The sequence below is a fragment of the Podarcis raffonei genome, chromosome Z (genome assembly GCF_027172205.1).
Source record: "Podarcis raffonei isolate rPodRaf1 chromosome Z, rPodRaf1.pri, whole genome shotgun sequence".
NCBI classification, from domain to species: Eukaryota; Metazoa; Chordata; class Lepidosauria; order Squamata; family Lacertidae; genus Podarcis; species Podarcis raffonei.
The window spans coordinates 1962403-1986859 of NC_070621.1; the positions used below are offsets into that span (position 1 = coordinate 1962403).

The 24457-nt window shown below is 46.1% G+C and overlaps 1 protein-coding gene across 9 annotated transcripts in view; it reads left to right on the forward strand.

Annotated features, from left to right (window-relative positions):
- STRBP (spermatid perinuclear RNA binding protein) overlaps positions 1 to 24457 on the forward strand; it is a 162094-nt gene that overhangs the window by 44392 nt on the left and 93245 nt on the right. For 7 of the 9 annotated variants that reach the window (XR_008328419.1, XM_053373279.1, XM_053373280.1 and 4 more), the window contains exon 2: positions 16087 to 16307. Coding sequence is in view for 8 of the 9 variants with exons in the window: in XM_053373279.1 (XP_053229254.1) it covers positions 16087 to 16307 (221 nt within the window). In the remaining variant the exon portion in view is untranslated. Of the gene's footprint in view, positions 1 to 7843; positions 7954 to 13369; positions 13558 to 16086; positions 16308 to 24457 lie in introns of those variants that run through there. The other 2 variants (XM_053373284.1, XM_053373285.1) reach the window with 2 other exon arrangements.

Sequence of the window (24457 nt, forward strand, 5' to 3'; positions counted from 1 at the left end):
GCCACCCAGCACACAGAAATTCAAATCCAGAATTTTTTTTAAAAAAACAGCAGAGTGCCCCAATGGTCACAAAAAATCATAAAAATGCAGGGAAAAAACACACAAGCTTCCAGATTCTTGCAAACCCCTCCCCAACACCAAGTCCTTGAATTCCAAACACCCCAACCCAAAATCCAAAACCCCCCAAAAAAGTTTTAAAAGCTTAACTTACCAAATGGCTGCAAAAGAAGTTTTGGAAAAGCTTCAAAAATCACCAAAGTCTTTAAAAACCTCAAAAAAGGCTACTATGTACACTGCGTTCTATGAGTTGCTCCTCGAAGTCAAGTCGCAACTGTATTAACGGTGTTAAGAAAAAGGAAACAAACTTGCAAGATGTTTTCGTCTTGCGAAGCAAGCCCATAGGGAAATTCGTCTTGCGAAGCAGCTCAAAAAACGGAAAACCCTTTCGTCTAGCGAGTTTTCCGTCTTGCGAGGCATTCGTCTTGCGGGGCACCACTGTATTGTAGGAAAACATTTAAGTACAAGTCTCCATTCATCATTAAGTATAATAATTAGAGCTGTAAATAAGATCAAATCTAACGCCAAAGATAATAGAATGTTTTGACAGCTGTGCCAGGACAATAATAATAAATGGATATGGAAAAACGATTTCAAGATACAGTAATCCTCCATGAACGTCCGCCTCGTCTAGCGTCCATTCCGGCGAACGTCCATGGCAAACCCGGAAGTACCAGGACAGGTTACTTTTGGGTTTGCCGCTCACGCATGCGCAGAAGCGCTAAATCGCACTTTGTGCATGTGCAGAAGCGCAAACCATTCTGCACATTGTGCAGACGCAGCAGTTTGCCCTGTGTCCTTTTCGGCTAGCAGCCGGGGATCTGGAACAGATCCTGGCCACAAAACGAGGTACGAATGTATTTTGAACTTGAAGGTGCATGACTGGATGATAAATACTTTTATAGCAAATGTTGCTGAGGTTGATATAACTTGCCAAGAAAAACTATTAGAACTAAAAAATGATGAAGAGAGTAAATGTAATTTCGGCAATGGTGGATACCAAAAACTCTGGCAAAATGATATTCAATTTATTGATACCTTTCCCTACCACATATCTTGTAGAATCAGTCTTCACTGCTGTTAATCATATTATGAGCAAACAGAGAAACCATCTGAATATCACCGAAAGAGGAGACCTTCGTTTGTCCCTTATGAAAATCGAACCAGATATCACTTATTTAGTCTCACAGCATCAGCCTCAAAGATCTCATTAATCGCCAGTTAAAAGTAATTTCAGTTTACTTTATTGTTTCCACATTTAACTTCATAAAGTTAAAAACATTATAAACATGCATAAAGTAGAAATAAAAAGATAAATTTAAGTACTTTTTTTAAAAAAAACCAACCCTCTTTTCTAAACAACCCTACTTGTGCTAAAATTATTGAGTTACTGCAGCACTGGTGGGCGGTAAGGAAATTTTACCATCAAGAAAGATGCATTAGTGGGCGGTAGGTATAAAAAGGTTGACTACCTCTGGGAAGATACCAGCTGAGGATTATTCTCTACACAAACCTGAAAAGGCAATTCAGTCTTCTAACCCCAGAGAGCGCCTCTACAGCTCTTCTGTGAATAAATCGCCTCCCCACCAGCACTTCAGCTTAAATACTTGCCTCCCTGTGCTGAGAGGTTACAATGTGCTGGTCAACCACTGGTGTCTGTTGTTGGTGGACGAGCAGGAGAAGGAGATACGTATCTGGCAGCCGCAAGCAAGCACCCAAGCAGCATGTGTTGGGCATGGCACTGCCCCACTGGGAGCTGCCGCCCAGGCAAACTGCTTTACTTTGCATCATGGATGGGCCATGCCTGGATCTGCTACTTCGTTAGATCCTTTATCACAAGGGTGGGAAACCTCAGGCCTGGGGGCCGAATACAGCCCTCCAGGCCTGTCTACCTGGCCTTCAAGACTCTCCCAAGCCCTTCTGCTGTAATTCGCTCTGCGCGGGGCTGCCCTTGAAACTGTTCCACAAACTCCAGCAGATGCAGAATGCTGCAGCAAGGCTCCTCACAGGGTCCCTGCCATGGGAGCATATTCACCCAGTGCTTTACCAGCTGCACTGGCTCCCGGTGGAGAATAGGGTCAGGTTCAAGGTGCTGGTCTTGACCTTTAAAGCCCTTTGTGGCATAGGGCCCTCATATTTACGGACCGCCTCTCCTTGTCTGCCCCGCAGAGGACCTTAAGGTCCATGAATAACCATAGTTTAGAGGTCCCAGGCCCTAAGGAAGTCAGACTAGCCTCAACCAGGGCCAGGGCCTTCTCAGTGATGGCTCCGACCTGGTGGAATGCTCTCTTCCAGGAGACCAGGGCCCTGCAGGATTTAACCTCCTTCCGTCAGGCCTGTAAGACAGAGCTATTCCGCCTGGCCTTTAATTTGAATTCAGCCTGATCTTTTATTTCCCTTCTCTTTCCTCCCCATCCTCTTTTACGAAGATTAGCCGTTCTGAGACCCCACAGCTAATTCTCCCCTGGCCTCCTCATTGGCCCAAGTAGGACCAATTCAGCCAGCTAGCCCTGGTGACTATCTAATGCTTATTGAATGGATTTCCCCCAAATTGATTTCTGAACTTCGAATTTTATTGTTATTTATGTTTTTATACTGTATTTTATGCTGCTTCTATGTTGTATTACAATTAAGTGTTTTAAATTTGTTGTTAGCTGCCCTGAGCCCGGTTTCTGAACTGGGAAGGGCAGGGTATAAATAAAAAATTATTATTATTATTTATTATTATTATTCCCACACCCAACATGTTTTTTCTGGGGGAGGGTGTCTTTGGATTGTGATGATGCTTCTTGGTTTTCTTCATAGAGTGGTGTCTATATGTGAACCCCTGGCTTTTGCATGGCTAGCATGTTGCCTACTTCACAAAACTAAGGTTCTCATCCATTGCTCCATCCTCTTTTTACCTCTGGACCCCACCCACTACGGGCCCCTGGCCCCTGGCAGGTAATCTATGAAGGGATGTGGCCCTTGCCAGATCCTGTTCCCTTGACAGCTAATTTGTGGCTTCTTTGCTGTGTCTGGTAGGGTCTTACGTCTTCTGATAGTACATACGTGCACACACACCAATATGGCAGATCCTTTGACCTTCAGGTTGCCCTGATAGGCTGGAGTTCAGTATGAGCCACCCTTTTGACCTATCAGAGCCTGACTAGGTTGGTATTGACTAAATTATTGCTTAAGGCCTCTTTGGAACACGCATACCCACCTGAATGGGGTAACTGTGCCCCTGAAGGACCAGGTGCGCAGCCTGGGAGTCATTCTGGACTCACAGCTGTCCATGGAGACGCAGGTCAATTCTGTGTCTAGGGCATCTGTCCTCCAGCTCCATCTGGTATGCAGGCTGAGACCCTACCTGCCCGCAGACTGTTTCGCCAGAGCGGTGCATGCTCTAGTTATCTCCCGCTTGGACTACTACAATGCCCTCTACATGGGGCATTGTGACCTGGAAACTGTAACTAATCCAAAATGCGGCATCCAAACTGGTAACTGGGAGTGGCCACTTAGACCACATAACACCAGTCCTGAAAGACCTACATTGGCTCCCAGTACCTTTCCGAGCACAATTCAAAGCGTTGGTACCGACCTTTAAAGACCTAAACAGCCTCGGTCCTGTATACCTGAAGGAGCGTCTCCACCCTCATCGTTCTGCCCGGACACAGGTCCAGCTCCGAGGGCCTTCTGGTGGTTCCCTCCCTGCAAGAAGTGAGGTTACAGGGAACCAGACAGAGGGCCTTCTCAGTGATGGCACCTGCCCTGTGGAACGCCCTCCCATCAGATGTCAAGGAAATAAATAGCCATCTGACTTTTAGAAGACATCTGAAGGCAGCCCTGTTTAGGGAAGTTTTTAATATTTGAAGTTTTATTCTGTTTAATATTCTGTTGGGAACCGCCCAGAGTGGCTGGGGAAACTCAGCCATATGGGCAGGAAATAAATAAATAAAAAAGAAAGAAAGAAAGAAAGAAAGAAAGAGAGAGAGAGAGAATTTCATTAGCTTTTTTGCTGCTGCTGCATCACACTGTTGACTCATGTTAAGCTTGTTGTCCACCAAGACCCCTAGATCCTTTTCTTTTTTTTTTATTAAATATTTATTAGCATTTTCAAGAATTAAACAAGAGCAAAAAATAAACAAAACAAAAGAAAAATACAAAAATACATAACAAAATTAAACAACAAAAAAAGAAAAAATAGAAAAGAAACACATAAAATTATTCATACTTATTGTTCTTAACCTTATTTCTCAGACCTCCTCACACCTCCCCTTCTTGTATTCCAATTTAAATTATCAGTTCAGCAAGTCCTTAACTTATTTCTTTACCTTAATTTATACATTTATTCTAACATACCATTATTTTACTTTGCTTCTTTTTTCCATTTCCTCCATTTATTTTTTACAATCTTATTTTCAATTAATTTAAAAAAGAAGAAACCAATTTTACCTTATTAAAAACACACATCAATACTTATACCTCATTAATTGTTCTTAAACCTTTTTCCTAAAGTCGACCAAAATTTCCCTTCCACGATTTACCCAATTTCCTTACCACTAATTAAAAATGAAAAGAAAAACAAATTATCCTTATGTACCCTTTGGATTCCCAACCTCCACCCGCCCTTTTTCCCGGTTCCAGTCCCCAACCAATGTCCATCAGTCTTTATGTTATTTATTTAGCCTGGAGACCTCACGTCCGAGGCCCTTTTATCTCTCTCAGTTCCTTTCTGCCGGTCTCTTTGATGGTCCTTAATGTTAAACCCCAAGTCTCGGAGGGGCTCCGGCCCAGCAGAATCCTTGTTGCTTCCAGCCAGTCTTCCATACTTGAACGCAAAGCCTATGGGGGGCTCCAACTCTTGTTTCAAATTTCTTACAGATCCAGATGTCCCCAAGGCTCCAGCTTTCACCTTCCGCAGATTTATAATCTCCCATTCAGACCAGGCTTTCCACATCCAATTTTTATTGTCCTTTTTTATCATCATGTCAGGCCTCATATTGTAACTCTCCTTTAACTCCTGCACATCTCCTGCTTCTCCTTCATTTTCTTCAAAGACAGCACCTTGCTCCATCATTTCTGCACTTTCAGTTTCATTTACTTGTTCAGTTAAGTAGGCTTCCTGTTTCAAGTCCTTATCAGGCTCAAAACTGTTGTTCACTGTCCAGTGTAGTAGTGATATCTTTGTAGACATAACATTGTATTCATCTTTCAAGTTTCCCAAGAGAGCGAGTGTTCTATCCAGTTCTGCTTGAAATTTACGTACTCCAGCCATTTTTGTAATGTAGTATCCCTATTACCCCTCTAGGGGGATTTTAGTTCCTTAATATTCCTTTCAGCTCAAAACCAAAAGTCCAGTTAATTTGTATCAGCCCTCGTTATTTCCAAATAAAACAACAAAAACAGCAGAAACAATGTTCTCTTTTTCCAGCTGGCAACTAGCTGACTCGCAGCTCTCTTGACAGCTGTCAAAATCTTCCATGCAACAGACTTTCTCTTAGGACGTTCCCGGGTCTCGGGGGGGGGGGGTGAAATTTCAGTCCCCAAATTCTTTTTATCCTCCAGTAAATCCTTATAGTGTCAAAACCGTGAAATCAAGATCTTTTCACTAAAAGACAGGTTCTCTCGACCTTAGTTGCCCAGTCCTTTGCTTTAAATTGTTTACAAAGAGGGGGGGGGTGACTTCCTTTTTAGCCCCTTCCCGCTCGTTCCAAATCCAGAATTAAGTTTTTTAACGTTCCAATCTCCGTATTACTCACGGGTTTATATTTTAGAGTCCAGTCGGTCTTGGAAGAAGTTGGCGCTCTCTGTCTATGGCTTGCGGCTTCACTCCGTAGGCGAGGGAGTACTCTCAGCACCACGCCTCACCCTGCCTCCGTTCCGAAGCCTTTAAAAAGGCTCCGGCGCGGATTGGGGGGGCGCAAATGGTGCCCGCCGAGTCTCTGTGTTCACAGGCATCCGCGCCTGTGATTTTAAGGGTCCCCGCTTCGCCGCAGCGGCCAGACCCAGACGCTACGGAGCCGATTCCCTCCGGAGCTCGGAGGGAATCCGCCATTAAACAATGGCGCCAACCCGGAAGTCCCCCTAGATCCTTTTCACATGTAGTACTAGTAAGCCAGGTGTCCCCCATCTTATATTGATGCAGCTGGATTTGCCGATCAGAAGGTCAGCGGTTCGAATCCCCGCGACAGGGTGAGCTCCTGTGGTTCGGTCCCTGCTCCTGCCAACCTAGCAGTTCGAAAGCACGTCAAAGTGCAAGTAGATAACTAGGTACCACTCTGTGGGAAGGTAAACGGTGTTTCCGTACGCTGCTCTGGTTCTCCAGAAGCGGCTTAGTCATGCTGGCCACATGACCCGGAAGCTGTACGCCAGCTCCCTCGGCCAATAAAGTGAGATGAGCGCCGCAACCCCAGAGTCGGCCACGACGACCTAACGGTCAGGGGTCCCTTTACCTTTACCTTATATAGTAACTTGTAGAGTCTGCTGTAAATAATAAACACCTCTAAGTAAACAAGTTACTGGTAGCAGCGTCTGGTTCCTGCTTCGTCCATCCTGCCTGCAACTGATTGCTTTCTGGAACTCTGCATATGCTCTGCTAAGGTCCTGCAACAAGTCAAAGTTGCAAAACACCAACAAGCTCTACAGCTGCTGCACCTTCCGGGAGTGTTAGCTGGTCCAGGCACTCACAAGGAGCAGTTACTCTTCTCCTGAACGTTTTGGTGTTCTGGGTATATTTGCTGGCCTATGTTTTGGATGCTTGAGTATGGAAACAGAGGCTGGGATCCAAAGAACTGGTTCTACATGCTTCTCTACAAGCAGTGCTTCCTAGCAACACAGGAAGGTGCCTTTTGCACCAGGCCCGATTAGTGGTCCCTGTAGTCCAGTAATTGCCTGCTTCTGACTGACAGGACCTCTCCAGAATCTCCAGCACAGGTGGGCCTTTCCCTTCACCTGCCATCTGATTATTTTTAATTGGTGATAATGTGATGGAACCCTGGGGCTGTGTGTGTGCAAAGCAGGGGCTGATATAGCTTACCTGTGTCACAGGGCAATATTGTTTTTAGAGCTGAAGGGAATTTCAAAAGTAGTACGTGCTGTGGGAGCTGGAAAGACCCCAGTAGATATACTTGCTGCATTTGGACTTCGTGCTCAGTTGTCACCTGTGGTTAAGCATTCCATTTGCTTGCTAGCAAGGTATCTTCCCTCTGGTCAGCTCTGCAAACCTTCATTCTGATCTCTGTTTCTCCCCTACCCAGAAAAGAGTTCAATTTACAACATCAGTTCCCAGCACCGAAACTTAGGGCTTCTCAGAGCCGCTCTCTCTATCCTGTGACCCAGATGCACAGTTTCCGACTGTGACAGATGCTACCAGAGAGCACCTTGGACAGAGGCCAGGAATTAAAATTATACTGCAGAAGGAACACAATGCGCTTTCTAATTTTTCAGCTGTGTAGCGAGAGAAGCTACCTGCACAATGTCTTCTATTTTAAACATTTTTGTATGGAGGTGTGGATTTCTTGCTCTGGAGAAGCGTTTTGGGAGAGAGGGATGGATTCCTCAGCTGCCTCAGTCTAACACAAAGGTGTTTCTTGTAATCTGCTTAAAATGAGCAGTCTCTGCCCAGATACCTTTCTGTTTTTTGTTTCCTTTCTCTCTGTTGGGAGGAAAGGCCGGTTGAACAAGCTTTAACAATGATACCTGTCAAACTCGTCCTCCTTGCTAGCGAAGCACGGAGGTTCTGTAAAGCTGCATTGTTGCTGCACCTCCAAATTAGCCACAGGTTACCGAGTGCAGTTTTCTCAGTGTGACAGCGTTCTGATAAACCAAGGCGTGTTTGTCAGCACTTACAAGCTCCTCTGGGTTTTCCAAAGAGGTCGCTTGAGCTGGGTGCATCCAAGATACTTGACAGAGGTAAGTCTTGAATTCTGGGGTGGGGTATGGGCACATCCAGTAATTTAGCAGGAAAGCTTCAAGGACGGCACTGTTGATGGGGAGCTGGGATTGCAGGAAAAGAGTAAAACGTATTGCATTCTGGCTGGATGGGTGTCAAAGTAGGAATGAGGCCAGGGAGGAAACCTCAAGCTTTGAGTTCGGGAGTGGGATTGGACTTGGCTGCTTTGAGAATCTGCTTGGCAAGCCAAGAACTCTGGTGGTTTCTGAGCAGGAATGACCTATATCAGTGGGGCTTCTGAAAAGGGGTGTTCTCATCCTAAGCATGATCGAGACGGGTTTGACCTCAGAGTAGCTAGCTTTCCAGCCTATCCCTTGTATGATTTCATTTCACTAGAATTTGAAACTTAATTCCATTGATCTAGTTTTGCCTACTGGGCGAGTTTGCATGTATTTCTGAGCTGTAAATTTTGATTTAGTAAGCAGTGAAGTAGGCTTCAAAGCCTCCAAAGTGGAAAACCTTCTAGTGCTTTGTTGGGGTGGGGAATCGCTCCCTCATTTTATGAGTTCATTAGTAACAACGGATGGATGTCGCTTACTACACACAAGTAAAATACAAACTTTGTTTGCTAAATACAAAGTAAAGTAAACATGCTTATTTAGGTCATTCCATAGGATATAAGAAAAGTTTCCAATGTAAACTGAAAATGTTTGCTTTTGCATTTTTGGCATATTTGCATTTTTCTCTGTAAAGCCCACGTCACTGTAGGCTGCACTCTGCACGCGCAGTGCATTTTAACATTTTCAGCCTGCTCACCCCACATCAGTCTTCTTACTAGGGGGTAAACAAGCCACAAAGGGTTTAACTTACTGTGATTCCAGAAATCAGAATTGTGGATTGTTTCTCCCCAGTGAACCATAGAATGGTAGAGTTGGAAATGAGGCCCCCCAGGGCTATCTAGTCCAACCCTCTGTAATGGAAGGAATCATAGCTTAAGGACCCCTGACAGGTGGCCATCTGAGCTCTGCTTAAAACCCCCCAGTGAAGGAGACTCCACCACTTTCCGAGATAGTCGATTCCATTATCAGACAGCTCATTCTCCTTAAGCCTACACCAATGGTTGAAGGCTGACTAGTGGTCATTATTCGTTAGGGAGAAATGAGCCTTGATTCCAGGTCCATCTGTTACACTAAATCCGGGGTGTGAAACCTCAGGCCGGGGCCAAATACGTCCCTACAAGCCTCTCTGTCTGGCCCCTGAGACTCTGCATTCCCATTCAGCATCACTCACTCTCCCTAGGCCACACACCAGCCCTACTTAATGTCCCCCTTGAGTGTTTGGCCTGGCTTCACTGTGACCTTGAACCTCTGGTCATGCCCCTTGGTTGTCTGGATGGAGGGTAGAGAGGTGGTGCAGAAACTAGCTCGCTGTACAAAGGTAACATTTACATTCGTTGCTCTGCCTGCTACTGGCCTGTGGCACCCAGAAGGTTTCCTAGATAGGATGTGCTTCTTCCTAAACCATGGTTTCTTGGCTTGGCATCACTGCTGTTTTGGCTGCACTGTAATTATGCAGTGAAACCACAAATGTTTTTGTATGGATGGCAGTAGCCAGTTTTATTAAACTCTATTAGGTGTGTGTGTGTGTGATGTGATAGCAAAGTTAGGGCTAGGAGCTTAGTTGCTCTTCCTCACCCCTGTTTCTAGTGCCAGGTCAGAAAATCACAGAATAGTACAATAATAGAATTGTAGACTTGGGAGGGGCCTTGGGCTCTGGGAGTTGGCTCCTGTGACAAGGGTCATTTAGTCCAGCCTCCTGCAATGCAGGAATGCAGGTGCTGACCTTTAAAGCCCTAAACAGCCTCAGTCCTGTATATCTGAAGGAGCGTCTCCACCCCCATTGTTCAGCCGGACACTGAGGTCCAGCGCCGAGGGCCTTCTGGCGGTTCCCTCATTGCGAGAAGTGAGGTTACAGGGAACCAGGCAGAGGGCCTTCTCGGTAGTGGCGCCCTCCCTGTGGAACGCCCTCCCACCAGATGTCAAGGAAATAAACAACTATCTGACTTTTAGAATACATCTGAGGGCAGCCCTGTTTAGGGAAGTTTTTAATATTTAATGCTGTATTGCTTTTAACCCTCGATTAGGAGCCACCCAGAGTGGCTGGGGAAACTCGGCCAGATGGGTGGGGTATAAATAATAAATTATTATTATTATTATTATTATTATTATTATCATCATCATCATCATCATCATCATCATCATTATTTTGCCCAACATGGGGCTCAAACTCACAACCCTGAGATTAAGTCCCAGGGATGTCAAAACTTAACTTACTTGCCATTGCATCTTATGAAAGTTAACATAAGGAGAGCCAAAATCCCATCTGGTCCAACATCCTGTTACTATGTTGGCCAGTCGGATTCATGTGGGACCTTAAGTTTCATTTGGATGGCTCCACAAGGTTATACACACATGTCCTGCTATCCTGGTGCTCATTTATACGAAAATTCACTTATCCAAACACGAGGAATTAGTAACCTCACTATACACACCACAGATCCAGATATCCAGGCAGCTGGAAACAGATAAGCAGCCTTAAACAATCCTTACTTTTTGTGTTTTGCTGGTCTGTGGCACCCGTTTCGTTAGGAACCATAGTGGGAAGGAGGGAAGGAGATCGGATAAATAAGAGAGCATTTATTCCTTCCTTGTTTGCCTTTTGCAAGGTTTCAGAGGGTTTCCCCGGTTTTATTCAATCATTTTGGGGTGGTCAGAAACATATTAGAAATTTCCCCATAGGAATCAATGGGAATTGTTGACTTGTTATGCAATTGCTTGCCTAACACACAGTTTCCTGACACTGTGATTGGATGGAGGGACCTGCATATCGCTTTAATGGGGAGGAAAATGTCTCTTTCAACACCATGCACAATCTTAAGACACCTCTTACGTTGTACCCCTTCTTGCTCCCGCCCCCCCATAACTAACCCACCAAAAAAGGTTACTGCCTTTCCTCAAAGGGAAGTTGCTCCAGCTCTGGATCTTTGCTAAACAACTATCCTTTCTGAAGTGAGGAGGCCAGAGCTGTGCACAATGTTCCATGCGCAGCCGCACCATAGATTTGAATAGTGGTGCTGTGATATTGGCGGTTTTATTTTCGATCCCTTTCCTAATGATTCCCAGTATGGAATTCTCCCTTTTTGCAGCTGCCTGCATGCTGTGCTGACCTGAATATGAAATAATTATCCATTGGGTTGCTGTCTGTCAAACAGTCTCTCTTGCCGTGTCCCCCAACCCTTTATTTGAGGTAATAAACTTCTGCTTGGCAACAAGGGGATGGTGTCTGTGGGGGGGTGTGATTTGAAAGCGGGCAAAGGCACTCTTTGGCGGTTGGACCATGACTGGGAATAATCAAACCATTGTACCCACCAAGAAAGAGACAGAGAGTGCCAAGGCAGGGCATAGAGGATCCCAGCAATTAAATGGGGGGGGGGGAGGCGGTGGCAAATGACATATTTAGACAGAGCGAAACAGAATTGACAAACAAGCAAAGATAATTGCAACTTGCAAACCTCCCGGACAAAATCCAGCAGTTCTGCAGAAAAACATATATTTGCAGACATCCCAGCTGTAAATTCAGCAATGGGGCAGGAGGGGCAGGAGGAGAGAAAAGAGAAGGCAAATGTGAGGACCAAGTAGGGCAGCTGAGAAAGGTTAGAAATGTGTTTTCTGGAAATGCACGGCTTTTACAGATAAAACAGGCGTCAGGTTATAAGGATGCAAACGAAATTTGAGAATCTGCACTGGGCTCCCCTTTCGCCATCATTCTCAGAGTCATTCCTTCGGCAGGTAGAAGCCCTTCAAAGAGAAAGGCCAGGTATATGATGCAAATATGTACCTGAATATCAGTCATGGATGCTTTAGTTGATATTTCTGCATTGCAGGGGGTTAGACTAGATGGCCCTCGGGGTGCCTTCCAACTCTACAGTTCTTGATTCAGCATGTATGCTTGTATGGAGAGAGAGAGAGAATCTGGCTCCGGCTTTTTAAAAAGTTTCATTTATATCGCCACCTTTTCTCCAGAGAGCTAATAGTGATGTATGTACTTCCTCCCCCCCCCTCCTTTTTATCCTCACAACCACCTTGTGAGGTAGGGTAAACTGAGAAGTGGTGTCTGGGCCCCTTGGGTTTCATGACTGAATGGTGACTTGAACCTGGGTCTCCGGGTCCTCATAGAGAGCTCTAACCACTAAGCCACACTGGATCTCACGAGGATACTCTGGTGGCATATAATAGGTAAGAATAAAATTAAGCAGGCCACAAAAAGTGCTCCACTAAAACAAATTTCTAAATAAAACGTTGAATTTATTTGAAAATAACATTTAAACTGCACTAAGTGCACTTTATTGATTCTTCCCCTGCTCCTTCCCGATAAAATATTTCAGTTCAGCTGTTTTCTTCCTGTTGGTGGTGGTGGTGGGGAATTCAGATATTTATGCAGTGCATGACATTAATATAAAATACTTTGTTGTTGTTAGTTTTGTTTACTGAGCAGAAGTCAAACAAACATGCCAGATCTGATCTCCCATTGATTTTAGGGCAGCAGAAATTTCCGCTGAACATTTCTCATACTCTGAATGTGTTTTCCTGAATAACCGCACCACTGAAGCTTAGAGGGTAGGCAGTGCTGGAAATTCTCTGGGCTGGCTAGTGTTGGCGAAGGAGGCTCATAGTGGCTTGCGTCTTCCGTAGGGGCTTCTGTTTTTCACATAGCATAGCTTTTGCTCCCCCCTAAACCTCGCCCACCCCATATTTCAGATTTGTTTCCAGTGGTATGTGAAAGTATGGGACGTTGCATTGCTTGAAAATTAGACGTTCAAATTAAGAGTTCTTAGAGGCCAGGCTAAAAAAGATAGACGGTATGATTTTGTGATGTAAGGGTATAATGCAGGAACATGCACAGTCTCCACCTCAAGCCTCTAAGTGGATTTGGATGATTTGGATGATTTGAGTTCTGTTGGTTTCCATAGACCCTTCATAGCGTTTCCAGTTCCCTAGACCCCAAAATGGAAAAATGGGACATAAAGTTCAGAAATTGATTCAGATGCTTGCCGGATGCACTTACCAGAGTAGATCACTCATGCAGGATGTTTATTATGCACATGCCCAGAAAGTCAACTTCAAGTTTTATTTCTTACAGTTAACTTTTCTTTTTTTATACAGTTGGTATTAAACTGTTTCTTACTTTCCTGTATGCTGAAAATCAATTTTTAAAAAGTTACTTGAAAACAGTGTGGCTTCTGTTCCCCCCATGAGCCTCCCCCCCCACCCCCCATATTCTCACATTCCGGATTTGTTCCCAATCTCTCACTACTTTCGACTTCAGCTTTCTGTTTCTGAAACACGCCCCTCCTCCTTCTCTGTGCTTTTTTTGCAGGTGTGCTGCAGAGTCTGACTTCTGGAGCATTGCACCTGCGTGACCTCCTGAGCCGTCAAGCGACTGAGAGGCTTATGAGGAGGTTCTGGCAGGCGAAACAGTGCCTAGCGAAGACACCCCGGAGGAGGGAGAAGGAGAAAGAGGAAGGGGAAGGGTACCAGAGCTGAAGCTTACTGTAGCCAGCCATGGTAGGTCCCCATGGCTGCAGGCGCTGGGGCAATGAGCAGGCAGGAAGGAGGCCATGGGAAGACTTCCTCCCTCTCTCCCTCTCCCTTCCTGGCCTGCTAGCAGACTTGCCAAAACAGCTTCCGGGGGAGAAGGAGGAGATGCTGCTGAGTTAAAAGGGAGGTGGTCTGGCACCACTCTCAAGCAGAGCAAAATGGTCTTTGATTTATGGCTGGGGCATCATCAAAACCCAGGGAGCACAGAGGCTGCAGTCTATGAATTATTGAGTGAAGGCATGGGGGGGGGGGAGAACGCTCAAGAATAACGTGACTCTTTTTTTTTTGCTGGAAGTGGCACCAGCTATCTTGCTTGAGAGAGTGGCTCAGGCGACCTTGAACTCTGCTGGGTTGTATAACCAAATGCTGATGCTCTCAGCTCAGTCCAGCCCTTTCCCTGCCCTTCCGCAAGGTGAAACCCCTGCTGGGGGCTTGGAACGTGGCCTTCCAAACTCACCTGCCCAGGCACAGGGATTCCAGGGATGCTGTTTTTGGTCCCCACTCCTCCTCCTTACCCCTTTTTGGTTGTAGAGTGCCGAGAGAGAGGAGAAAGACAGCTGTGCCTTCCTGGACTTGAACTATTGCGATGTTCTGCCCTTTCTTTAAAATCTATTTTGGACCAATGGCTGAGGAGCAGGAGGGGGTGTAGGGCTGGTGGCACACTCACAATTAATGAATTCCTGCTGGCCAACTGATGGGAGAGCATCCCAAGCCTATTGATTTCTTCTGTGGTCCTCCAAATGTTATTGCTAAGAGACAGAGTGGAAGGAAGGAAGGGAAGAGAACATGTTTCAGGTGCCAGTTCAGAAGCAAACGGGAGACAGAGTTTCAAGAGGATTTATTGCCTGCCAGTGCATCTGAGTCAGAAGCAGCCTGGAAATCCATGAGCCATAGGGCAATGGAGTGGAGGTTTTCATTGCTCTGGTGCCCTTCTGCTTCCCCTCTTCTCCTGTGGGTGGCGGAGGCAGGAGAGGGAGGGTAGCTGAGCGCCAGGAGGGGCACTGCTGAGAGGGGTCGCTTCCTCTTCCTCCTCCTCCAAATCTTGTGGGGATGAAGACAGATGAAGACTGAACAATTCTTGACTTGCATTTGCTTAAGGATAGGTGGCGCTGTGGGTTAAACCACAGAGCCTAGGACTTGCCGATCAGAAGGTCGGCGGTTTGAATCCCCACGACGGGCCGAGCTCCCGTTGCTCGGTCCCTGCTCCTGCCAACCTAGCAGTTCGAAAGCATGTAAAGTGCAAGTAGATAAATAGGTACTGCCCCGGAGGGAAGGTAAACGGCATTTCTGTGCACTGCTCTGGTTCGCCAGAAGCGGCTTAGTCCTGCTGGCCACATGACCTGGAAGCTGTACGCCAGCTCCCTTGGCCAATAAAGCGAGATGAGCGCCGCAACCCCAGAGTTGGTCATGACTGGACCTAACGGTCAGGGGTCCCTTTACCTCCAGGATTGGGTCAGGGGCCTATCTCAGGCTTTCCTAACCTGGTTCCTCCCAGATATGATTGGATCAATCACATCCCATTATCTTTAACTATTGCCCATGCCAGCTGGGGCTGGTGGGAGCTGGAACTCCGACCAACAAAATCTGGAGGGCACTAGGTTGGGAAAGACTGGCCTGTGCAGTCCAGCATCCTGTTTCCAAGAGTGGTCAGCCAGATCCACGCAAGAAACATCAAACAGGACAAGGAGACACTTGCATTCTCCTGCTGCCATTCCCCAGTATATGGCAGTCAGAGGAACACTGTCTCTGGACATTTGGTGATCATAACCAATTGCTGCTGGTAGACCACCAGCGCCTCCTCTACCTCCAGTGCATTATTAAACTATGGAACTCACTCCCATGGGAGGCAGTGATGGCCACCTACTTGGATGGCTTTAAAAGAGAAGTGGACAAATCCATGGAGGAAGTGAGGGCTGTCAATGTTTGCTATCATTTACCTCCACAGTTGGAGGCACATTCAGATCAGTGGTCAGACTTGGGATAAGGTAGCTCTCTACTGCTAGTTCTTAGGGAACATAAGAGGAGGCCCATTCTTTCAAGCCAATGGCCCATCTAGACCAGCATCCTGTTCCCACAGTGACTACTCAAATGCCCCTGTGGGGAACCCCAAGCAGGACCCAAGCACAAGAGCACTCTCCCTTCCTACATCTTCTTCCAGTCACTGGTATTCAGAAGCATTGCTGTCCCTGGCTGTAGAGGCCTAGCATAGCCAACATGACCAGTAGACATTGGCTTTGAGATTCCATTTGTTTGTTTCTTTTGGTTTTAAAGCAGACTTCACAGGTTTGAACAGGTGTTGTGCCTCCTTCTGATAGATTTGTCTGCTGCCATTGGGACAGAAGTGTGATGCCCTAAAATGCCCAGCAGGTTTGATTCAGCTATCCCTTTTGCAAATAATACCCTCATCCTCTCATTTCATAAAAGAAGAGCTGTTGACAACTTCTTCTGCCTCCTCCCACCTTCTTTCTCCCTGTTATTTCCTAACCCTCTCAACAGAGATCCATCCGATCGTTTGCCAACGATGACCGGCACGTGATGATGAAGCACTCAACCATTTACCCATCTCCAGAAGAACTCGAAGCTGTCCAGAACATGGTTTCCACAGTGGAGTGCGCCCTCAAGCAGGTCTCCGATTGGATGGATGAAATGAGCAGGTCCAGCAGGGCCGAGGGCAGCATGGACAGCAAGGAGGAGCCTTCAGATGTGGGCAGCGGCAAGTGAGTGGGTTAAAATGCACTCCCTAAAAGGGCTAAGGTTTATTGAAGCCTCATTCTTTAATCTGCTTTATATTCAGAAAATAACTCAAGTGGCATAAATAAAAATATGAAAACATGCAATAAGATATAATCGTATATATATATATATAGTGTATTATATTGTATTATATTGTATATTGTGTTATGTATTATATACATATAGTGCTATATATATATATGTATTATATATAATATATATATATATATATATATATATATATACACAATATATATATATATTATAGTGTAGTATATATATAGTGTATTATATTGTGTTATGTCATATCTAATGTATAATAGGTAATATAATATGTTATTACAGTTGGATCCCTCTTTCTGAATGCTCACTTTGCGAAAATTCACTTATCTGAACATGAGGAATTGGTACTCAAAGCTCGTTATACACACTGCAGATTCAGATATCCGAACAGTGAACATTTTTTTCCCTTTCTTGCTTGTTTTTTGCTGGTTAGCTGAGGACCTGTACTGATCTGTACTTTAGTAAGGTTTCGGGGAGTTTTTCTGGGTTTTTCCAGTTGGTTTTTTTGGTTTTCGGGGGGTCAAAATGTGGGTCAACATGATGGGGAGAGCACTTGTATGTTTAAAGCTCTTGAGAGTTCCTTAACTATTAGAGCTGTAAAGTGTGTCCCTTGAGTTGAATCCCAAACTGCTGGTACTCCAAATCTAGGAATTATTTCAAGTAGTTTCTTGACCACTTCCTGAGCTGTACAGTTGCGGCATGGGGAATGCCTAAACAAATCCAGCGAGCTGGTCCACAAACACCAATATGTTTGTATCTGTTACTGGGTGGTAATTCTGCAGTCCACTGGCAGTCTTTCCATTGGGTACTGGGCCCATGGGCGACCTCCTATTGGTGCGGGGGGGGGCGGTGTCTGTCCCTTTCCTACCGTGTGCGATTGCTGGCAAACATCATAGCTATAGACTATAGAGTATGCCTCCATGAACAGCCCTCAAGCCACTATAGTCCTCGCCATCAGGTGAGCCTCACTTCCCATTTGGGCTTTGGAATGTAATTCTTTCAGTGAAAGTCTGAGAAGGGGTGTAGTCACCAAGAAACGACCATCTCCAAAAGCCCACCAACCAGCCAACAATTCATCACCTTCTTCCCTGTTTGTGAATATGCTGGTGGTTCTCTGGCAATAGGATATTGTGTGATAGTGGGCAAGCGAGCTGCCATCTTTGAGGCTTCATCAACCTTCTTATTCCCTTCTGTATTGGCGCATTTCCCATGTGCTAATAGGAGCATTACTGCTATTTTTGCTGGCAAGAGCAGTGCCTCTAATAGAGCAATGATCTGCTCACCATGGGCTCCATGCTGCCCTGAGGCAGTTACAAAACCCCGCTCTTTCTATAAAAGTCAGTGGGCATGTAGCACGTTATAAGCATACGTGCTATCTGTGTAAATGTCAGCCGGCTTTCGCTCTGCCAATTGAAGGGCCTTAGTGAGAGCTATCAGTTCTGCCATTTGTGCTGAGTATTGTGAGGAAATTCTTTCCTGGTGTAGAACCTCTTCCAGTGTGACCACTGCAAAGCCTGAATGTCCTTTGCCATCCAACATGTGACTGGACCCATCAACAAACATCTCCATTTCAGTGTTTTCCAATGGAAAATCCTGTAAATTGGGATGTACCACTATCTTTTCATTCAAAACCTGTACACAGTCATGGGCTTCCAAGCTTCTGGTAGTTGGAAGGAGGGAGGCTGGGTTCACTGTGTTTACCCACCTAAATGTCACATTTGGGTTGGTGAGCAAGGCAACCTCATAGCGTGACTGCTGCCCTGGGTGTAACAGTTTTCCCCCATCAGTTCCTAAGATCTGAGGGACTCCATGTGGGGCTCAAACCTCTATCTCATCGCCCAAAGTTATCTTGTTAGCCTCTTCTACTAGTAAGCTAGAAGCTGCCACCACTCTCAAACATGCCAGCCAGACTTTACTACCAGGTCCAGATTCTTTGAATAATATCCCACCATCCTCCAGGCTGGGCTCCATCGTCATATCAGGACCCCAGAGGCCACTCCTTTTGCTTCGTGTACATTTAGACTAAATCAGGCATGTCCAAAGTCCGTTTCGGGGGTCTGGAGTAAAATCCAAAAAAAACCTCAACAACTTTGGTCGGCCCTTTGGTCGGCCCTCACAGCCCTTCACTTCATTAAATCTGGCCCTCTTTGAAAAAAGGTTGGACACCACTGGTCTAAATGGTTTATAGGGGTTTGGAAGTGCCAGCACAGAGGGGACACAAGAGCCTGCTTCAAAGCAAGAATAACATTTTTCATTTCCTTATCTTTCGCTCCATTTGTTCCTCTTGATTTCTGCGTCATACCTACCAACCTTCTTCTACATTCTCATTTTTTTACAAAAACACAATAATTATTTTTTATTAATTTTCCAAATTATTACAAATCAAACCAAATTACTTTAATTTAATACAATTTCTTAAAATCGGGTTTCCCACTCCCGTTGCATCATATGTCCAATATATCCCCCCATAGCTGCTTCATTTCTTATTTAGTCTCTCTCTCTCTCTCTCTCTCTCTCTCTCTAATCCATCAGGGCTTTGTATGCCTGGCCCAGTAGTGTATTGGCAAAGGTGTTGCATGCTAGCAGAAGGGTGCTCTGCTGCATTTTGCACCAGTTGCAGCTTCCAGACCTCCCACACAGCATGCAATGCAACAATCCAGTCTTGAGGTTACTCCTAAGTATGAAACTTGTCTCTAGGGTAGAAGTTGGGAACCTGTGGCCCTCCAGCCCCAGCCAGCATGGCCTGTGGTGAGAGACCTTGCTGCTGTAGTTCTGCAGCATCTGGGTTGACCCCTTGGACTCAGCCCTGCTCCACGGCTTGATTCAAGGATTTCTGAGAATTGATTCCTTTCCCATTTCTACACTGTACACCTATTACACCAGAGTAGTCAATGGTGCCAGAAGTGGTCCAGCAACATCAGGAGGGCACGATGAGGCTGCCTTAGTGAACTGTGAGTTCTGAAGACCAAGTTGGTACTCATAAAGCTTTGAGCCTGCGGTTGTTGTTAGATCCTACCATTACTTACCATTGGGCGTGGTAGCAGGAGCTAATGGAAGCTGGAGTCCAGCAACATCTGGAGAACTTAAAGCTTTGTAATGATCAGGGGACCAGCAGCTCTGTAGGAAACAGCTCCCTCTGTACTCCTGAGGTCTTCCAAGCCAGGATTTTGATTGAGCCAAAGGAAGAAGATTTGAAGTTTGCTGTTGGCCTTCTCCCAGGATTGCCTAGAAATGAGCAGCTGGTGGGACAAGAGGACTCATTGCCTGATCTTAATCTAGCTGCCCACTGGGGTCGTAAAGAGAGGTCATTGCCTGAGGACATCCCTTTCCCCGATTTACGAAGGAATGGAGCATCCATCTGCCTTTCCTCTTGCAACGAGACTCCTGCAGCTGCCAACTTAGGAGTGTGCTGGGGTTAAATAAGGCAAGGCACTAATGCTGAAAGGGGGCTGAGTTTGGAAGGATCACTCTGTATCGTTTGCAGTTCAGCTGCTGGAGCTCCCTACTAGCAGAAAGAATTAACAAGTGCAGTTAAGCCCCTGTAACTGCTGAGGCATGTGGATTTGCTCCATGCCAGGTTAGCAGCCGTGGGTGAGCTTAAGAACCACGTCTCATTTAGCTGGGAGGGATAGCCTCTGCTACGAGAAGGGAGTTGTGAATCCATTGTGATGACAGATTGTGTGCAAAACATATGTTGTCGTGTGTCCGTGTCTGTTTCTTGTAGCTGTGCCAGTTTCTGACTCTCTAGCCCTGTCCTGGCTGTTTGGAAAACAGCTGGAACAACTGCTTGTGTTTTCACGTGCCTCTGCTTTTCAGAAAGTAAACAGACTTGGGACTTGAAGGCTGCAGCAAATATTTAGCGTAGAAAGCCCGTGCATGTGTGCGTGTGCACAAATGGAAGAGTGAGAGGAGAAGAAGAGATAGACGGGTAATCACTTGAAGCAAATTATCTATACTTAAAAGAGAAGATTGATTTGGTAACGGCTGCCTAAGAGGTCTCAGAACACCGTTTCACTGCTCTGCGTCTCTGGCCTGCTCAACTTGTAATTAATGATGCTTATGTTAAACAGTCAAAAGCTGTGTGTTTGTGTATTAATATTTTAAAATGCATTTCCTCCTTGCCAGCCCAAAGTGTTTGCATGGTGTTTGATTAGTGTAAGCGGGTGCCTGGGCAGTATCTGCAGAGCTGAGTCTGCAGATCAATGTTTTGTGGTTGCAGTGCTGCACCAGCTCTCTCTCTCTCTCTCTCTCTCTCTCTCTCTCTCTCTCTCTCTCTCTGTGTGTGTGTGTGTGTGAGAGAGAGAGAGAGAGAGAGCACATATTAATAGAACTACACCATCTGACTATTTCCCTTAATGCTTCCTAAACTTTTGATGCCTGGGGGGAATCTTTTGAGGTCAGATTCAGAGGCACATTTGCACTCAAAATGTTGCATGTCTTTCACCAACAATAATAAATTTTAAGATCCTTTTAAAGCAAAATACTGTACAATAAGAAACATTCTCAGAACAATGGGGAGGCATCCTCCTTTCACTTGTGGGATATCCCAGCGATATCCCAGCTACCGTATTTTTCGCTCTATAAGACGCACCAGACCACAAGACGCACCTAGTTTTTGGAGGAGGAAAACAAGAAAAAAAATATTCTGAATCTCAGAAGCCAGAACAGCAAGAGGGATCGCTGCGCAGTGAAAGCAGCAATCCCTCTCGCTGTTCTGGCTTCTGGGATAGCTGCACAGCCCGCATTCGCTCCATAAGACGCACACACATTTCCCCTTACTTTCTAGGAGGGAAAAAGGGAGTCTTATAGAGCAAAACATACGGTAATAACTGCCATTTCTCAGTCTGGTCCAGGCTGTTGGGGCTTTGGAAGGGAACTGTGCTTTCTAGGCCGGTGTGATTTCCTCCCTGCCCATCCCAGGAGAGTGGGCTCCCTCTTGGAATTGTGTTGGACCCTTTTTGCTGCCCATGTATTGGCAGACTGAGGGGGGGATTGATGCTATATGGGGCCTCCTGTATCCAACACGGCATCTTGACTTCTGTAGAGCATGCTTTTAGTCCCTGTTGTAGCATAAAAATATTTCCTAGAGTAATGGTTTTTAGTTAAAATCACTCCTTCGTGTTTGATTCTGTTTAAGTCCTGCAAGTATACTTCACACAATGCGTGATCATTACTGTATGAAGAAGAACCTTGTTGAATCAGGCAAAAGGCCCAGCTGTTCCTTAGTGGATGCACTGGGAAGGCCAAAAAGCAGGGCTTAAGGGCAGCAGGTCTCATCAATATCTGGTACTCTGGGAAGAAGGCTTTCTCTGAAAAGGGAGGGGTCATAGCTCAGGGGTGGAGCTCATGGTTTTGCATACAAAAGAACCCAAGTTGAATCCCTGGTGTCTCCAGGTAGGGTTTTCAAGACCCCTCTTGCAGACATTGGAGAGCAGCTGCCAGTTAGTGTAGACAGTACTGAGCAAGATGGATCAATGGTCTGAATGGTTCCAGCATGTCAGGGAATTGAACTAGCTGATTCTTGGGTCCCTTCCAACTCTGCAATTCCATGAATGTGCTCCAGTCCTAATTTCCATGACTAGTGTGGCACAAGGACCCCGTTGAATCAGACCAACATCCTATGCAGTCTATCAAGCATCTTCTCACTGGACAATGCCTCTGGGAAGTCCACAAGAGGGGCAGAGGGCAGCAGCCCCTAATGCAGGCATGCCGTTTTTCTGTCATGGCTAATCACCATGGATAGATCTCTCTTCTTTCATGATTTTGTCTAATTCCCCCTTTCAGTAAAATCCATGGTTATCCCTATGTCTTGTGACCTTGCTATTAATAAAAGTGCAGTAGATGTCAGGGCCTTTTAGGATCACCTGCACTGCCGCCTCCTTCAAGGTGTCAGGCAAAAAGACTTTAACCACTTCCTGAACCCACTTGCCTAACCTCCTCCCTCCTCTCCCTGCACCAGCTCAGAGAAGCCTTGGTGGGCAGGTGGATCTTGTGGCCTGAACCGCTATAAGCAGCTTGTCAGCATCATTGGGCCACACCCACCCCTACACTAAACCGTAACTTTGCACAACCTCTTGCTCATGCCATTTCCCTCTTCTCTCTTCTGTGCTGTCAGAGGGAGGAGTTTGAGAAACCTATACTTTAACTGTGGGTTGATGTTAACCACAGTTAGTTACAAACCACCTATGTTTACCAAAACTGGCTTCATTAACTGCAGTTCAGAGTTCATACAACACAGCAAAGTGTGGTCAGTCAAATCTGGTAGTGAAAGCTTCTCAGCTCCTCTTGGCTGTGCGCAGGGAGGGCAGGAGACTGTTGCTCCTTTCTGCTTGTTCACATCATACTAATCCATAGTTGATGTGCGAACTAGACCTTCACTTCCTTTTCTCTCTTTCATGCTAACTTCTTGCCTTAGGTCAAACAACAACGTGATATACCGTATTTTTCGCCCTATAGGACGCACCAGCCCATAGGATGCACCTAGATTTGGGGGGGGGAATAAAGGGGAAAAAATTAATCCCCCCCCAGGTGCATCCCAGAACGGGACCCAGAGTGGGCAGCTTCAGCATCTCTCTGGGAGCTTGCACGGCTGGGGGAAGGGGAAGCCCTCTGCCAGCCTCCAAACCACGTCGGGAGACAGTGGGATGGCGCGCTGCGCCTCCCCGCTGTCCCCCGAGCTTGTGGGGCTGGCAATGGGGCTCTCCAGGCTTCAGCGAAAGCCTGTATTCGCCCCATAGGACGCACACACATTTTCCCTTCATTTTTGGAGGGGGGAAAGTGCGCCCTATAGGGCGAAAAATACGGTACTTTTTCCCTGCGCAAGTAGAGAGTTGACATTGCATAAGGATAAGACACATCTCTGCATACTGTGCATGAAATCAAGCAGCAAGTTGCTTTGAATGGCCATGCCTTGTTAGCAAAGGCAAGAGAGCAGGTGAAAGTCTCATTCCTGGAAGCTGGAGGCTGATCGCGGTGGCGGCAGGGCTGTTGTGATCCATTTCTGAGCCACTGCCCTTCCTTCCTTCATTCCTTCCTCCTTCCTGGCTTCAGTTCATCACCAGCATCTTTTCCTTGAGCTGCATTAGCAGCATGCATTTTCCTTCCTATTTTTGACTGGGAATAAACGAGGCACTGATTGCCCTTTTAACAAATCATTTCTGGTCTAAGCTCTAGGCTTGCGAGTGGTGCTGTTTGAGACATTCAAGCAGCCTGGTGGCTCTTTTCTTCCTGGTTTTCTGTGCCGGATTTTTCATGAGCCCACTCTAAATTTAGGGCACAGTGTGTTTTTGTGCGTGTGTGTGTGCGCACACAAACGTCTGTGTCCAGATGTTCCCACAAAGAGCTGATTGCCTGCAGAATAGCATGCTGGAGAACGGCATCAAGGCCAGGGGTTTCACCTGTTGGGCCCACCAAAAAGAAGAAGGGAAAATCGAATCTCATTCCTTTCTGCGCACCTTTATGATGAAAAGCTTGCTCAGTGGGTGAGGGTTCTGTTCTGCTGAGTTTTGCTGAAAAGACACAGAATGTTCATCTCATAGCTTCTGCAGAGCAGAAAATCTGATGTGATTGGAAGAAGCCTTTGAACAGCAAAACCAGGACAGAGCAAGTTCTTGTCTGGTTAAAAAGCCAGCAAGACGACAGATCGTGTCTGCTGGCTGTGTGACTGTCCCCATCAGGAGACAACAGATGCTTTTCTCCTACTTGGCCCAAATTTTTGAGGGAAGAGGTCAGTTTTGGAGTTTCTGAGCAGAGCTGTGTGTAAATGCGTGCGCGCTCTCTCTCTCTCTCTTTCTCTCTCTCCTTTTTCAGCTTCTTCCCCTTTTAAAATGTGATGTAAAAACAAAAAGAGTCTGCTGGATCAGCCCAGTGGCCCATCTAGTCCCCATCTAGTCCAGCATCCTGTTCTCACAGTGGCCAACCAGCCTAACTAGGTGCTGCATGAAGAAGAAAAGGGTGGGCCAGTCTTCCCACCCCAGGCTTCAGTTGAATGGCCAAGAAATGAGCACCTTGTCATCTATCTGGTGCTTACAACATTCCTGCTCAGGGTCCCTTAAAGGAGGGGTCTTCTTCA